This window comes from Rhynchophorus ferrugineus, unplaced genomic scaffold (assembly GCF_030347505.1).
Source record: "Rhynchophorus ferrugineus isolate W39M unplaced genomic scaffold, kcgeb_rfMv2 rfM4, whole genome shotgun sequence".
Taxonomy (NCBI): domain Eukaryota; kingdom Metazoa; phylum Arthropoda; class Insecta; order Coleoptera; family Curculionidae; genus Rhynchophorus; species Rhynchophorus ferrugineus.
In genome coordinates this window covers 23,923,059-23,939,486 of record NW_027472583.1, presented here as the reverse complement: position 1 = coordinate 23,939,486, position 16,428 = coordinate 23,923,059, and the positions used below count along the sequence as shown (strand labels likewise).

The 16,428-nt window shown below is 31.9% G+C and overlaps 1 protein-coding gene across 1 annotated transcript in view; it reads left to right on the top strand.

The window, feature by feature from the left end:
* dpr8 (defective proboscis extension response 8) overlaps window positions 1–16,428 on the top strand; it is a 152,971-nt gene that overhangs the window by 92,649 nt on the left and 43,894 nt on the right. The window contains exon 3 of the mRNA XM_076403995.1: window positions 11,947–12,157. Coding sequence (XP_076260110.1) covers window positions 11,947–12,157 — 211 coding nt within the window. The remainder of the gene's footprint in view (window positions 1–11,946; window positions 12,158–16,428) is intronic.

Below are 16,428 nucleotides of genomic sequence, written 5' to 3'. Positions count from 1 at the left end.
AACGAAACCATAATAACAATTGCAGAAGAATACAGAGATATGTAAGTGAAACAATTAAAATATATGTAACAATTATTTCGTGGTAGTTAGATATTTTTTTTGTCAAGTTTTTTGTCAAGTTTTTTGTCTATCTGTTTGAAGTTAAACACTTATTTATATGTTTCAAAAAATCTGCGGAAAAGCGCAATTTTAAGTTCTAAAATCCGTGTTGCTTTCTTTGATAAAACAGCCGAGTGTATGCATTTTTTTGCAAATAATGATTCAACATAAGAAATTATTCATTTTCTCTTACTAAACCAGCTTTTGCACGTGATAAGATTTGATCTGTATTCAAGTAAAACGAAACCCAATACTATTAATTTTTAATTATCTGAAATTGTTAGGATGTCTTCTAATATTTAAGCCTCTTGATTGAGTTACTCTGCGATATGATTATTCCGAAAGTTTCCTCCAAGTTTGCGCCTTTACAAGTCCTGCGCTTTCCTGCGAAAAGCTGCAAATTTCAGCAATTCTTTTACGTTCTTCGGCTGAGATATTTTAAATCTTTGAAAACAATATCTGGCAAATAAACTGGATGATGAAACAACTCATTGAGTTTATTGATTTTAGCAATACCTTTGTCTACTTCCTGGGCACTTATATCTTAACGAAAGCAGATTTTTCCTCTCTCAAACATGCCCTTAAAAATATTTGTATCCAGTTATTTTAATAGACCACAGAAATATTAAATTTTCCTGGTTCTATTAATTTTGGGACAATTCACAAAATCTTCAGATCAGATTTCAGGCCAATTTCAGATTCGAATCCCATTCATAGCAAATAAATTAGTTACAAAATTATTAAGGTCATCTTCAGACCTGCACCCGAGCTTGTTTTTATTCCGTTGCTACATGTTGTAGCTAATGCGGCACTGACAGCATACACAGCTTGTTTTGTGAGTATACTTTTATGTAAAATGAAATATTAAAATGGTGAGGAAGTGTTAATTCTATTATTGACGTACAGATGCCGCTACACAAACTTATTGGCCAACGTAATAATACTCATAGGTGCTGTGTTATCCTGTAGATGCTCGTGCTTATAAATCTGTCTATCAATTACTCCGAAGTTTATTTCTTCACACAGTTGAGTTGAATTCAATCAAATCATGAACTGACGGAATAAGGAAACATAAGTGCTGCTAGTCTTTGGATTTTTTGGCACAGGCATAGTAGTTCAGTATGTAAGGCTACCAAGGGAAGAACTGAATTTATTTTAAACTGATCTAGCTATTGTAATTTAGAAACAGGTTTAGAGTCCAATGTGAACGGTTACCAAAGTCTGTTGTTATAGCTCAACTGGGTGTAGTGGAATTTGAGGATACCAAAAACCCTAGTAAATTATTCTATATAGACTATGTCATGAACTTTTCACTGCTGTTAGAAATTCAGAGATTGTCGGAAACAAAGTTATGGACTAATATGTAATACATAATTAATATACCGAGGTTATTGACTAATGTTACCGATGCACGAACGAATTTGGTTGTTCTAAAAACAAAAGTATATGATGAATAAGATATTAAGGGTTTCGGTTATAATAAAACTAATTTGGAAATGGAGTATCGTTTGTTCAATTAATTTCTACTATTAAATTCCTACTTCCTTCATTTAAAATAAAACAGATTTCAAGCAAAATGAAAGTTCTTCTTTTTAAACAACCCTTCAACATGAACGCTATGTCCTTATCAACTGACAACTGACATAACAAAATACTAATGCAAATAAACAATGAAAAATAAATAACATCAATAAAATACCATTTATTTGTATTAATTAACATTGTAGTACATCTAATACATATACTTCGTAAGAACTCAACCTACAGTTAATTAAATAGCGACAAAAGTTTGTAGGTTAGAGTTCCTATGAGGTAGAATTCTCGGCACTTTTTTGTTGTAGTATCTCCTGGAGGCCTAATCTACTTAATTTACAGTTTTATAACCAAGTAATTTACTTTACTTTCATTAAACATTTTTACGTTCAGTTCTTGTATCCTTAATTTTTGTTTTGCATTGTTCAGTTACTTTCATATCTCTTAATTTCTTCTGAGTTTCTTCTGTTTCTATCTCTGTACGTTTATTTTCATAAAATGAGATTTAATCGCTACATTCTTCTTAACGCATTTGCCATATCTGCAAACAGATAGTATTATCATTAGTGTTAGAACAATTTTCCAGACATGTGACAACGCTGTCTACCATTATCTACTAGAGACCGATTCGGTTACATATTCAGGAGCATCGGACTTAATTATGTTTCTTTTAAGTTCGGTAATTCTAAATAGTAAAAAAACTCAGGCAAAAAATTAGCTTCTAAAACGGATTTTATGCTTTTATAAAGTAAACTAGGCAATACATTTCGTGGCGTTGATGACGTACATTGGCACATTTATTAAGACGGCTATATATGTAAAATTCATATATACATAAGACAAGAAATGTGTATTTAAGGAAAAATACTTACAATACATACGGTATTAGGTCCAAATGTCTTGATAAGCCGAACTTAGCCGGTAGTCGGGAATTCCTACGCAAATTAGATCGCCGACAGTGACACATTTTTCCGTTGGGCTAGTGCCCAAATCTCCCTCGCGACTCGGATTAAACTGTTTTATTTAAATTATTCACGAAAGTTGCGGCGGGATATAAACTTATCACTGGCTTATATCGCGATAAAATGCAAATACTAAATACGTTTAGTATTACCTTGAAGAGGCAACGAATGCACTAACGCGAAACACCGCGATCGACTTGGCAACGTTACGATGAGGCCTTTTATGAATGGAGGTATTTGGTCTAGAATTAGACTTTACGTATTGTTCATGCATACAAATAATTCATTTCATATAAAAATGTAAGAAGCACTAAATATATTTAGCCTTTCGAAATTATCCTTTCTAATAACGTATTTAGTTCAGATTTTTTCATTTTTAGAAATATTTCTTGAAATTTTGTTCTTCTTGAAATATGTACATGAACGAATGTGTCTTGAGTGTATGTCTTGAATAATGTGGATTATTAAAACAGGAGTGCATCTAGCAATTTACTTGTACTGTTGGCGATGAAGTCCCATCTCTTGTCAATATGACTCGTGGGTATTACGAATTTACCGTAGCCCCACTTCGCCCACGGCGGAAAATTGTGAATACTTTCTTGCGCTAGAATAAGATATTGCCTGAATATTTATTCAGCTTTGAAATAGATTTGTTCTCGATGGATTCTCTATAATTTGATAAAAGCTCCAAATGACGTTTGTGTCAACTGGTGCAAAAATGATCAAGAAATGCTTACATAGAGACCTGCAGATACCGGCTGCCGCTCAGGCAATGAAGGGAATAGCAAGGATACATGAGAACTGACTTCATTTTTATGTGAATCTCGAAGTAATACAACTCTTGGATAACACCAGAATAGGATATAGACTCAAAAGAGTCAAGCAATTTCATCTTGTGTAGTGTAGGCTAGTGAGGTGTATTTAATAAAAAAAAGTCGCAGTGTCAATATGTAAACATTATTATACCAGAGTCTAAGATAGAGTCGATGGGGCTCTTGGATATATACCTAGATGTAAGTCAGTCGGCAACGAGTTGTATTTTTGAATTGAGTTTTGTAAAATATCGCTGTACATCCAAATCTGGGTATAACATCTGCATAGGTGACGAATGGCGGATCTATAGTTAAGAATCCCAAATAGAATAACAGTCTACAGTATGGGTCTTTCAAAACTAGTAAAATATGCACTATGAAGCAAATAATATACTGTTTCCTCGAAATAACGGGAGATTTGACAACCATACAATTTGAGAAACTTAGAATGGTGAATTCCGAATGGTGTAGTAACGTTTGTTTACCAAAAGTGCCTTGTGAGATACGAAAAAAAGAAGCGGCAGTGAAGAATCGTTCTTCGCCATGACATGTCAAAAGGTCGAATTCATGAATCTTCTTCTGCGCAGCTCTGATTTGGCACCATGGCAAATGACGTTTTTGGTTGCTTGCATATTAAGAGTAAATTGCAAGATACTTCAATCAGAGTGAAAAAATGTTAAGAAAATTGGCTCAAGCGCATAAAACGCATTTTATTAAAAACAATAAAGTAATTCTTTTAATAAAATCGCTTCATTGTTAGGTTTAAAATATAAATATTAAACATCGTATCCTTTTTCACCAGCTTCTTCATCTTATTGGTCAAGAAGCTTGCAACCTAAATTAAACTGATTATTTAAAGAATTCAGAGATACAATATACTTGCAATATTCCTTTTACGTCCTCAAAAACTGATCCAAGAATTATCCACAACCACTAGACAAATGTACAAAAGCCGCTTTAGAATCGCACTGGAATGGAATGTGTGCGGTTGTTAGCGAATGGGGGAAGTTTTGTGAGCCATTAAAAATTTCAAATTAAGTTAAATTAAATTTTATAACAAGGATTTGGTTTTGTGATTGAAAAAGATGAAATATTTAATTGGGATTAGGCTCTTAGTTGAGTTTTAGTTAATGCATTTCTGAAATTTTCATCACGTTGGCTCATCAAGTGGGGGCCTCAAAAATAATAGCGCGCTATCATTGATACCATTGCACCCTTCCAAACAATCTTAAAACAAAAAAAATACAATTCTTAATATAGAGAAGTTCGGTGTATAATTTTTTGCAATTTTTTTAATATTTCCTAATTTTGCTATATGCTAAAAACGTTGTTACAGTTTCAGTTCTATATGATAAAATAATGTATCGAGTAATTTCACGCGAAATTTGAACTAAATCGGTTCAGCAGAACTTGAGATACCATGTTAACCTTCTCTAAACAATTAGTTTTGAGCAAAACGGCCTTAAAGTTCTTAAAGGGTAAAGTTTATAAAATATTTATTTTTTCAAATTTTTAAAGTAATACCCCCGATTAGAATAATTCATTGTGTTATAAAGTATTTAGTATCGCTTCGCACCAAAGCTCACAATTTAAATTCAATGGAATACCCGTAGTATTAATATCCTGATTCCCTATGATTTATTATAGAAAATCATAATTGACAGTAAACTATTTAAATTTAAAATCACGTTACGTTGACTATATTATACTATACATAATATTATATATATTATATTAATATTAATATTATTCTCAATATTAAATTCATCACATCATCATCTAGAAAATATATGAATAAAATAATGAGAACAATGGGAACTAGATATTATATATTAGTCTAAATTTTTCCGGGAATATCACAATAAACTAACATCAACACAAACCCTGAGAGGTTTTCGACGACAAAATTATGATTTTTTTTTTTTCAGTAAACATTTATGCTATATTGATATACAATATGTGATATTGTTCAATTAATTGAGTGCAATTCGACCTCTAAATACCAATATATTAACAAAATGTTTTTTCTTCCTACATGATTGATGACTTAATGCCCTTCAATAAGAGAATTAATATGGGAATCATTATGAGAATTATGAGAATCCATATTAAATTTAACTGTTTTACCTATTACGAATAGCCACTTCGTCGATCCTCCTTGCCTGCTCACTGACAGGTGTTTCATCAGATCTGGTGGTATATTATAGTGATACATTTTGACTAAATCGTTGTTCAGATGTATACATGTTTAGAGTTGGACAACAACCCGCTTTGTCCATGAAATAAATTTGTAGAATCTGGTAGTGGTAACAACATTACTAGTAAGTGATAAATTTGTCCTTATCTCTGTTAACTCATTTCTGATACTGATTTAAATGTTATCCAAAAATAGACGTTGGACTACAATCATTTCCTAAGCCAAAAATGGATGAATTACAATCATTTCCTAAGCCAAAAATGGATGAATTACAAGACATACTTAGTCTAAATTATTCAGGGAATATCATAATAAACTAACATCGACACAAATCCTGAGTCTTGGTTTTCGACGACAAGATTATAATTTTTTTTAATAAAAGTTTTATGCTATATTATACATTGAAACAAGAATATTGGCTGTACTGGAAAAACATATCACATAAAATATCTCCTCCTCCAAAAATGTACAATATAAGATATTCCTCAATTAACTGAGTGCAATTCAGCCTCTAAATACCAACATATTAACAAAATGTTATTTCTTCCCATATGATTGATGACTTAATACCCATAATAACTCAATAAGAGAATTAATATGAGAACCATTATAAGAATTATGAGAATCCATATTAAATTTAATTGTTTAATATATTTGTTTGTTACAACACGCAAAAAGAACCAATATAAAATCATTTATAAAATAATAAATATATTTAATACATCAAAGTGTTATTTGAGGTCAAAGGAAGCTTTTGTTCTAATTCAACTTTCATAACGAAATAATCAACTGTAATCATATCCGGTAAAAGGGACAACCACAAGTGGAAAGCTACTTTGCGAGACACTAAACGTATCTCGAGGCTTTAGCTTTCGCGTGCAGCTTGCTTAAAAGCACGGCACAGAGTGGCAGGGCTTGATTTAACTGATTTACTTACCTACACGTTTTCCTATATGAAACTAACTTTACTATTAAGATTATATTATAACGAATCGGAGAAATAAATAAAATAATTACTGTTAAGATAACCGAAGCTAACTTTTATATTCGACAGTTTTGACATATCTGTTCATAAGATAACATTTTCTATATACTGTAATTGAGTTATTGAGTTTATGTAGACGCTAATCATGGAACAATCGAATCGAAATACGTTTTCGTCAATCATTATTTCTACTGTTTTATTACTAGAAATCTGCTGCCACAGAATCAAAAAATTTGAAGGCAATCAGTTGCAATGCCCATTGGACGAAACCGAAACCCAATAACTAATAAACCCAAAACCTCTGAAAGTGCCATTTCAAACCGATTCTATGTCGTAATTTCATTACTTATGAGGCAAAAAAGAGTAGTTTTATGTGGTGTATACTGGGAATGAAAATTTTCTCAAGTACTATAATTCCAAGACTAAGAGGTAGAGGATACACCAGTAGAGATTCAAATCGACACCGGAGTGGAATAATCAATACCATTAATTCTTGGTGTACATATGGTGGAATCACCCAAAATGTAATGAAACTATTTGAAACAAATGAAACCAAAGAAAGTAAATGAAACTATTACTAGATATGTTTACCGCCAGTTAAATATATTTAATGAATTCGTATGTTAAGATATATATTGAGGTATTGAGTAACAGAGGGAAAATAATCTTCTTGCATGATAACATAGATTGAGCAGAATTATTCGATATGCAGAAAATATGCAAATATGCATTGTTGAATAAAATTTAAAATTGTTTGCTATATATAGTCTATTCAAAAAACAGCCAATGCACGTCATAAAAATATATGACTTCAACACGTCCCAATCTTGACTTTAGGTTTGCCAACTTGCAATCTCTATAATTGTTGTCACTAGTGTTTTCAAGAATTTTGTAGGCATTTGATAATAGGGTCGACCAGTATAAACACAAATCGAATTTTATAGAAACACTCAACAAATATCACTCAACACTCTGTCTCTCTTTCACTAGGAGACTTTAACTTCTAAAAGGTGATGGAAAAATGATGGAAAAGTGATGGAAAGGTCGCTCCGAACTTAAAACACCTGTTAAATTCAAAAGGCGAAAATCAATTTAAAAAAATTAAATATTCAATTTTTTTCCAGAATTGTTACAAAGGATAAACTAAATAATAAGCAGGAAACAGAAATATTAACACACCAATATGATAAAGATATAATATACAATATATATCGAAGAGTATTATAATAAAAACAAAATAAATAGAAAACCTTGACATATAGTAATACATTGAATCGAATGAGAGTTGGATACTTCAAGATCAACCAATAAATTATCCAGAAGTAAAATTGAATATTCCGTCGTTCCAATTACTCACCCGAACTCAGAACCGAGACCGAATAGATGGAGATATAAGAAAATCGAATCGGAAATTGAAAAAAAGCTGCCGCATACCGTAGAGAAATGGAAAATGATATACAATGTAGCAGTTAAAATATTCATAGGCAGAAAGCGAACATAAAATATATCCGGATAGAATTGAGCTCGACATAACAACAACAGTGTTGTTGGAAAACACAATATCGTTTAGTCTGGTTGTGATTGCGTCTACAATTGGTAACGAAACTGCCACAGTACCTATAGGGAGGTATAATTTTGAATCTATAGATAGACGAATAAGTTTGATTTTTTTGTAACTTTGATTGGACAAATGGACTACAATCTATTTTATTCATAGTATTGTGCATCCTTAGCTATAATTTTTGTCCTTTGACGCTACTTAGAAACATTGCTCTTGATTCATAAGCTGAAGCAAGTAGTTGTTGGGAAGTCTCCTGAGGAATATGCTGGTTTAGGTATGTTAAAAATTGTTATGTAGATTAATAAATATCCTACAAAATATTTTTATTTGATCGCATTTATACTTTATCTATCATTATATGTACCAGTATTACTAAGTTCCTTTTAAACTTTCACTTATAAACTTTCCATAATTTTATACATTTCCAACAACTTGTTTTACTTTAGTCAACATTGCTATGAACTTCTAAAAACAAAAAAAGGAATATACATTTATTGCTAATTTACAATCTTCTGACAATATATTGATTTGACATAACTTAGCTAGCAACTTGTACAACGAAGACGTTGTACAACTAACGAGTGTTTGTTAGCAACACAAAACCCGCATGTAATGAACATAAATATAATAAATAATTAATATTATTAATTCGCATATATTATTAGGTCGCATATATTTTGATCAACGATATCTATTGTCTCCTTTTACCAACTATGGGTTTATCTGGACTGGGCCTAAATTTTAACGTAAACACGGTCTTGAGCATTAAGCCTACCGACTGGCCAGTGACCAAATTTAGAAGTCATCCCAGAACACATCAGGTCTTACCCAGCCTGGTTACTGACGTGACTGGGATCATTTTCCTTGTCGGATTTTGTACTCCTACCTAGAACATTCACAAATTTACGACCATGTCCTAACAGGATTCGAACCCGCGGCTATCGCAACAGTAGGAGGAGCGTCCTATCGCCGTTATCACTGCGCCACCAAGCCCACTAAATATTGCTGCTTTAAATATTCATATCCGCCATATACAATTTTAAATAAAGAAATTCGTATTTATATGCCCTAACGCTTTTGACATTTTTCCGTAATTAATTTGTATTTTTTTTTTTCGGGACTATAGAGATAATCTCTACTCAAAACAACATAAAACTCACGTCTGTTATAGCTAAAAATAAATTTAAAAAATGCTGATAAAATAAAACCAAAATTTTCCTATTGATCACTAGATAAAAACAATATTTGTCTTCATACCATTATGTGCTAAAGGCCCTAACGGTTTTAACGCTGATCCAGAATTAATTTGTATTTTTTATACAGGATTATAGAAATAATCTCTGCTGAAAATGACATAAAACACATGCCCCATGTACCAGAAATAAAATCAAAAAATACCAATACAACAAAGCCAAAAATATCCAGTTTGATCGGCAGTTAAAAATATTCATATTTTGGAAGGGAGAAATGCGAAATAAATCGGTATAAAATACGACCAGCACAATTGCGACGAAATTGATTCCAGTTCCGATTGGTGGGTACCTTGTTAATGCAGAGGTGGTAAATTAGTTCACAGAGAACGTGTAATTTCGGATAAATTTTAGAGTACGCCGTTACAAAGTTTTATAATTAAATATAACCAACTGAGGTTTGAATATATAGCAGATAATTTGGAATTAATTTATAGTTTGTTATAGAAAGGTAGTTTGTCGAGTAACTTTTGTTCATTTTTATCTGTGATAATAAAGGCAAACCGTTTTAATAAATACGTAATTGATAATTTAACAAAGTTATATAAAGTATATTATATACTAGATAAGCCGGTGAATTTTCATACACATACGAATAACCACTTCGTCGATTCTCCATGAATTAAACCTCCGTGCCTGCTCACTGAAAGGTGTTTTATCAGGTCTGGTGGTATAATATGGTGATACATTTTGACTAAATCGTTGTTCACATGTATACATGTTTGTAATAGGACAATAGTCCGCATTGTCCATGAAATAAATTTGTAGAATGTGGTAGTGGTAACAACATTACTAGTAAGTGATAAATTTGTCCTTATCTCTGTTAACTTATTTATGATACGAATTTAAATGTTACCCAAAAATAGACGTTGGATTAGGATCATTTCCTATCTCAAAACCTAGTGAGTCTAAAGGATCTAGTTGTGGGGCCAATTGTGACTATATCACTTTTCTACCGACACAAGATAAAGGAATAGATGCTTTACAATATTGCCTTGTCTACGATTCTCATTTCCCCACTTGTGACTGCTTTATTGGTACTATATCTACGAGAGTGTAGTGAAGTGGTGCTGATTTCTGGATTACTGGAACAAAACTACGTAGTCTCCGGAACAGCTCAATTACATTGTATTGTACTAGCAGCTGTTTTGTTACATTATGGCAAAACATACACTGTTTTATGTCATTATTTTTCACTTGATGATATTTTCACAAATTAGTCTCAATCAGAATTAAACATTTTTAATTGAAGTATATATTTCTGAACGCACAATAATGTCGATCCATATTTGTGACAGTAAACATATAGATGACATTGATAATGACACCTTGCTGGAAAACAAAATTGTTGTTCTTATTCTTTTCCTCGCAATTATTCCATATTTTCTTACCATGTAGACATTCCCTAGACTTGTTTCACCGACTCAAAAGTATTGATTTTGATGTTTACGACAAAGAATGGCTCAATCATGATTAAAAAAGTTCGAAATAAATTAATTACAAGACTTACTTAGAACCAGCTCAAACTCTCAATGATATTCATGTAACTTGGAAATTAATCATTCAACTATTCTGGGATGTTAATATTTAATGGAAGAAATCCAAAAGGAGAAAAAATATCTATCGCACGTACTGCTTGAAAATACTATTTCAAATAATTTCAACATCGAGGTTTTATTGCGTACTAGGCTAAACCAACATCGTTTTCTGTAAGGTATTATAATTGAAGGCGAAAAGTGAATCTACTATAACAACGCCAAGTGCAAAAGTCAATCGATGAAGGCCATCGCCATCGATACATTTTGGATGCAGATAGATATTCATGAAAATGAATTTTTATTTTACATGTGTGTTTTTAACTAAAACCCAATAAAACAATAATCCCGATATCCACGAACATCAGTTAAATAAATTGACAGGTGTGTGGTCGCAAAAGAGGCCAGCATAAGGTAGCGCTTAAAGGTGCAATAAGGTGCTTTAAAATCAAAGTAATCTTTTTTCACGGCAAGTCTCAGTCACACGTTGTAAGAATTCCGAAGGATATAGCATTCTCACAACGCCTAGCGTCTTCTGGTTGTTATTAGTTCAGATTCTGTCGATATTAATTATCAATTATAATAATACATCACAACAAAATTACTGTCACTGGACCTTATTGCGTTATCTTGAAAATATCTGTTCGGTCGTCTGACTTTAATATAAATGATATTAAATTATATAGAAGTACACAGAAGAGACATTGTTGTCGCAATAATTGACGAAAACAAACTTACACCAAGTTTTGAGAGCTTTTAACACATCACAGAGTTAACTTAAATATAAAAATGCCAAACTTAAACATCAACAAAAATTATATCATATTATCTTTATTCCCAGGATATTAAAGATTATTTCAATTAGTAAATATTTCAATGTCCCCTATTCCATAGTTGAAAATTAAGACTATTAATGTGTGTAAAAAAATTATTAATTTAAGCTGTATCAGTTTACTGCTGTCGATTTTGTTCATGTAAACGACTTAATATTATAAAAAACGTTTTGTTATAGGTATCCTGGGTTAGACATCGAGACATACATCTATTAACTGTTGGCAGATATACCTACACTTCGGATCAACGATTCGAGGCTATTCACACACCACATACTGAAGAGTGGACCTTGCGAATACGCTATCCTCAAAAGAAAGACTCTGGTATTTACGAATGCCAGATAAGTACAACACCACCTGTCGGTCATCCAGTTTATTTAACAATTGTTGGTATGTACTGTCCATTATTAATAATATAATTGTTATATTTTCTAATACTATTGCTTGAATACTTTTACTTGCGATTAATAGTTTTCTCTATAATTAAAAAAAACATGTCATTGAAAACATTATATGTTTTCAAAAGTGCGTTATTTTAATTTTGATTTTGACTAACTCTCATCGCTGAATATACAACATTATCTTTTAATATATATTAAGTTGCAGCTATGATTATATGATTATATCGATACGAACGAGAACGTCAATTAGTATCTATAGAAGAGCTGAAAATATCTGAGAACAGTTTCAAAAACTTCAATTGCAGAAATTACCTCACGAACACAGAATTGATGTGTCCCATTTGAGCTCCATTAGTATGTTCTTTAGAAATCTTGCAACGTATTCTTGAGCTTTGTCATGAAAGGGAATAGCTTTCGCGTCTTTGCTTATTTATTGTTTATAGGCAACTGTGATAATGTATCATTTAATTTTAGTGGCTCCTAATGTACTACACACCATCAAATATACAAATACACATCAATTACACAACAAGAGAAATTCTTCGATTTTAGTTTCAGTATTTAGGTGGATAGCTGATTTTTTTTTGCTACTCACTTTTCACCTTCAATTATAATGAGCTACAGAAACCCTACACACTCTCTTTGTTGTGTCCGGCCAGAAAGGAATTCCAATATGAACTGGAATTTTTAGTCAAATGGTATTGAAACTATTTTCCCTTGTTTTGAATAATATTTAGACATCTGGATACAGTTATTTCACCAACTGAGTAGCGGTCTAAAAGTTGTTTGGGAATTCGAGCTGGATTTTCGGTCTGATCCTACATACTGTTCTTTGTTCCTGACATCAAAATCAGTCACTTTTAAACCGTTCAAACTCAAAACGGACAATTGCATTTAAGAAGGATTTCATGCGTTTCCCAGATGATTTCTTCAGATCAGACAGTAAATCTAATTACTGTGGAAAATTCTGAGTATACTAACATTAGCGTCTGTACTGAGTATCTCATGGAAAACAATTAAAATGTCTAATAATAAAATACAAAATTTAGTTTTGAGTGTTCCATCACCTGCGTCTGTATTCACTGAGTAAACCTATAATACCAAATGGAAAACTATTGTATTATCTAGAGACATGTCAAAACTATACATTTTAAAAGTTAAGTTAGTTATTAAACACTTGTTTATATTGCTACTGGTTTTGCTAATACATCACATGAAAGACATGCCTGGCAACCAAGAGTTCATTTTATTTATAATGTTGTATCTACTAAACATATTTTTATATAAATCTATCATATTTTCATCTCTAAGAGATAATTATACGATATTTTGCTGCAACACGAATATTCATTCAAGCTTTCCTTTTATAAAAAAAAAAACAGATATATTTATGTCGGAACGTATTTTGTTTTTCGACGAAAACAACATTTCATAAAAACAAAATAAATGTTATCACGGTGCGAAAATACTTTATACCGACCATATTGAAACTGATATAAAGCCGTAATATGAAAACTAGAAAAACGTAAATAACTTTCTGGGACTCGGTCGAGAAAAAAAAGCGGTTAACTTTTTTTACCCCCTTTGAAAATATTACGCAAACAAGTCGGAGCTCTCACGCCTCAACAAAATATCTGACAAAAACGAGGTAAAAGAAAACGCGCGCAAGGAAAAACAGAACACTCTCGTCACCAAAAGCCTCCCCAGTTGGTCCGAGCTCTCGTTCCGACATGGAAAATGGAAAATATCCCGCAGATTCCGAAAACCAAGAAAACACTTAAACTTTGAAATAACTTAGTTTCAAATTCACCTGTCGTGTTCTTTAGCATACATTTTCCAGTTTCAACGAGAGGTCTTGTAAAAAATATGACAAAAAACACAAATTGGTAACAAAAATTTAAAATGTTCAAGTTTCGCACTTCACCCGAGTATTCAATTTATTTTCCAGTTGTTATATTTGACCTAGTAAAACTAAAACATAATTGTCCGCTTGGTTGGCGCAGTGATAAAGGCGACATGACGGTCCACCTACTGTTGTTATAGTCGCGGGTTCGAATCCTGCTGGAGCATGGTCGTAAATTCATGTTTCTGATTGTCCTTATTGAAGAGTGCAAAATCACTCACGCCAGTAATCAGGCAGGACCCTGATTCGGAGCCCTCGTTAAACAGTTGGTTCAGTCCAGATAAACCGTCGTCTTGAAAATGATACTTTAAAATATAAAAAAATTAGGTACGTCTATTTGAATAACATATGATTCAACAAGCTTCCGAGTTAACTAAAAGTCTTAGAGTTAACAAGAATAGGACAATGCTGTGTTTTTTCAATAATTTTTTGTAAAGAATTGCATGAATTTTCTGAACGATGTTTGTTTTTGGTCATTTCAGATCAATTTCTGCTAGACACTGAGGTGATGATATTTTTATCTAGTTATTTGGTACTGTAACAACGTTTTGTGCAGTCGTGAGCCATTATCATATAGAGACAGAAATGAACTATATAACTAAGTAATGTATTATATTTTCATTAGAGAGCATATTTACCTCTTCCTCTTTGGTTCTTGTTTCCATCTTTCCTTGTCAATTTATTCTGATTTAACAGCATTTTCTTCTGTTACTACTACGTACATTTGTCTTGATAATATTCTAGATATTCTAGATTATTATCTATTCATTATCAGGCCTATTTCTAAACACAACCTTTACCAGTCATTCCTTAATTACATGCTTTGAGGATCCACTTGTTGGGATCTTTTCCACCAATGTGCCATAATAGGTTGTATTATTCACAGCAAGAACTGATGGATCCTTCAAGTTCTTTAACAGCTAATTTTCAAACCAGAGTAAAAATATATCATGGACCATATCTCTATGGTAGAATCTTCGGATTGGGAGGAAAACACTAACTCTCCAAGAACAACACCATTCCTATTTCCGCCAAGAGGAATATCATATCTGCAATGGATTACTAAAAAATGTCATAACTGGCGAAATCTAATTTAATAATATTCGAACTTCTTTATGTTCTTCTTCTTCTTCTCATCAACTTTTTTCCTCTTTTGTCCTAATGTCCCATTTTGATAATATTGTTTTGTCTATATACACAAATCTAACAACGTTTCTTCCTTAATTTCATTTTGTGCTTTTAAAAATAGTATTCCTTCAAAAACAATGTGTGGAAGTTTCATTAGCCTTCTTAATGGATTATCATTACACCATTTAAAACTGATGTTACCTAGCATTGTAGAGAAGGATGATCTGAACCCTTCAAAGAGCTGCATATCAGCTTCCTAACTAACTGCTTCGTCTGAAATAATTTTACTGAATTGAAAACCACCCACTCTTTTAATACATTTCATAAATTTCGTGACGAATAGAGCTCACATCGGGATTATCTATATCCGTCACTCCCTTCGTACTATATTAGTCTTCTTTTTTGAAAGGTTTTAGGTACAGTAATATTCAGTGCAGGGGCAATATGCTAAAATATTTCCAATTGAAAAACACCAGCAATTTAATTTTTGACAGTACAATAATCGCTTACATCTATAACGCAGACTAATGGAAAGATTAACTCATTAACCCAAATCGAACTTTACTGACTAATACGGTCACATGTTCCGATGCATCAGATATTCCATATAAACCTTTATTATTGAAAGGTTATTAATAAATTAATACGTAGTATAAAATAGAGAAATACTGTGATATTTTTCAAAATAATTTTATATTTTATAAAATAAAAAGGGTAAATAACACAATATAAAATAATTCTAAGCCCGAGCAATTCAACAAGGTAATTTCCATTCGGGGCCCCGAGTTAAGAACGCCAATCGTTGGCCAGAAACGTATCTCAAAACAAAAAGTTTAAATGGACGACCCTTTGCAGATATTTTTCGACATCACCCTCACGTTTTTGTCGGGCTCTTTGTCTGCTGTCGGTAAATTATCGTCTTTAACACAATTAAAAGCTCCAAAAGCAGTCAGCTTTGAAACTAACCTAATAAAATCTGGAGATAAGAGAATAAAAATTGGGACAAAAGCGTCTTTATATAAATAAAAATTGCATTATTTTATAAAATCTGGTCGTTTATGATGAAATAATTAGATATAGTTTCAAGAATGTTGAAGAATATTAATAATATATTTATGTAGTTTACATATTAACATCTTATAATTTTCTTAAACAAATATATATTTTTATCAGCAATATATGACGATGGTGAATTTGTTTTCAGAAAGGAGCAATTTTTTTGATTATTT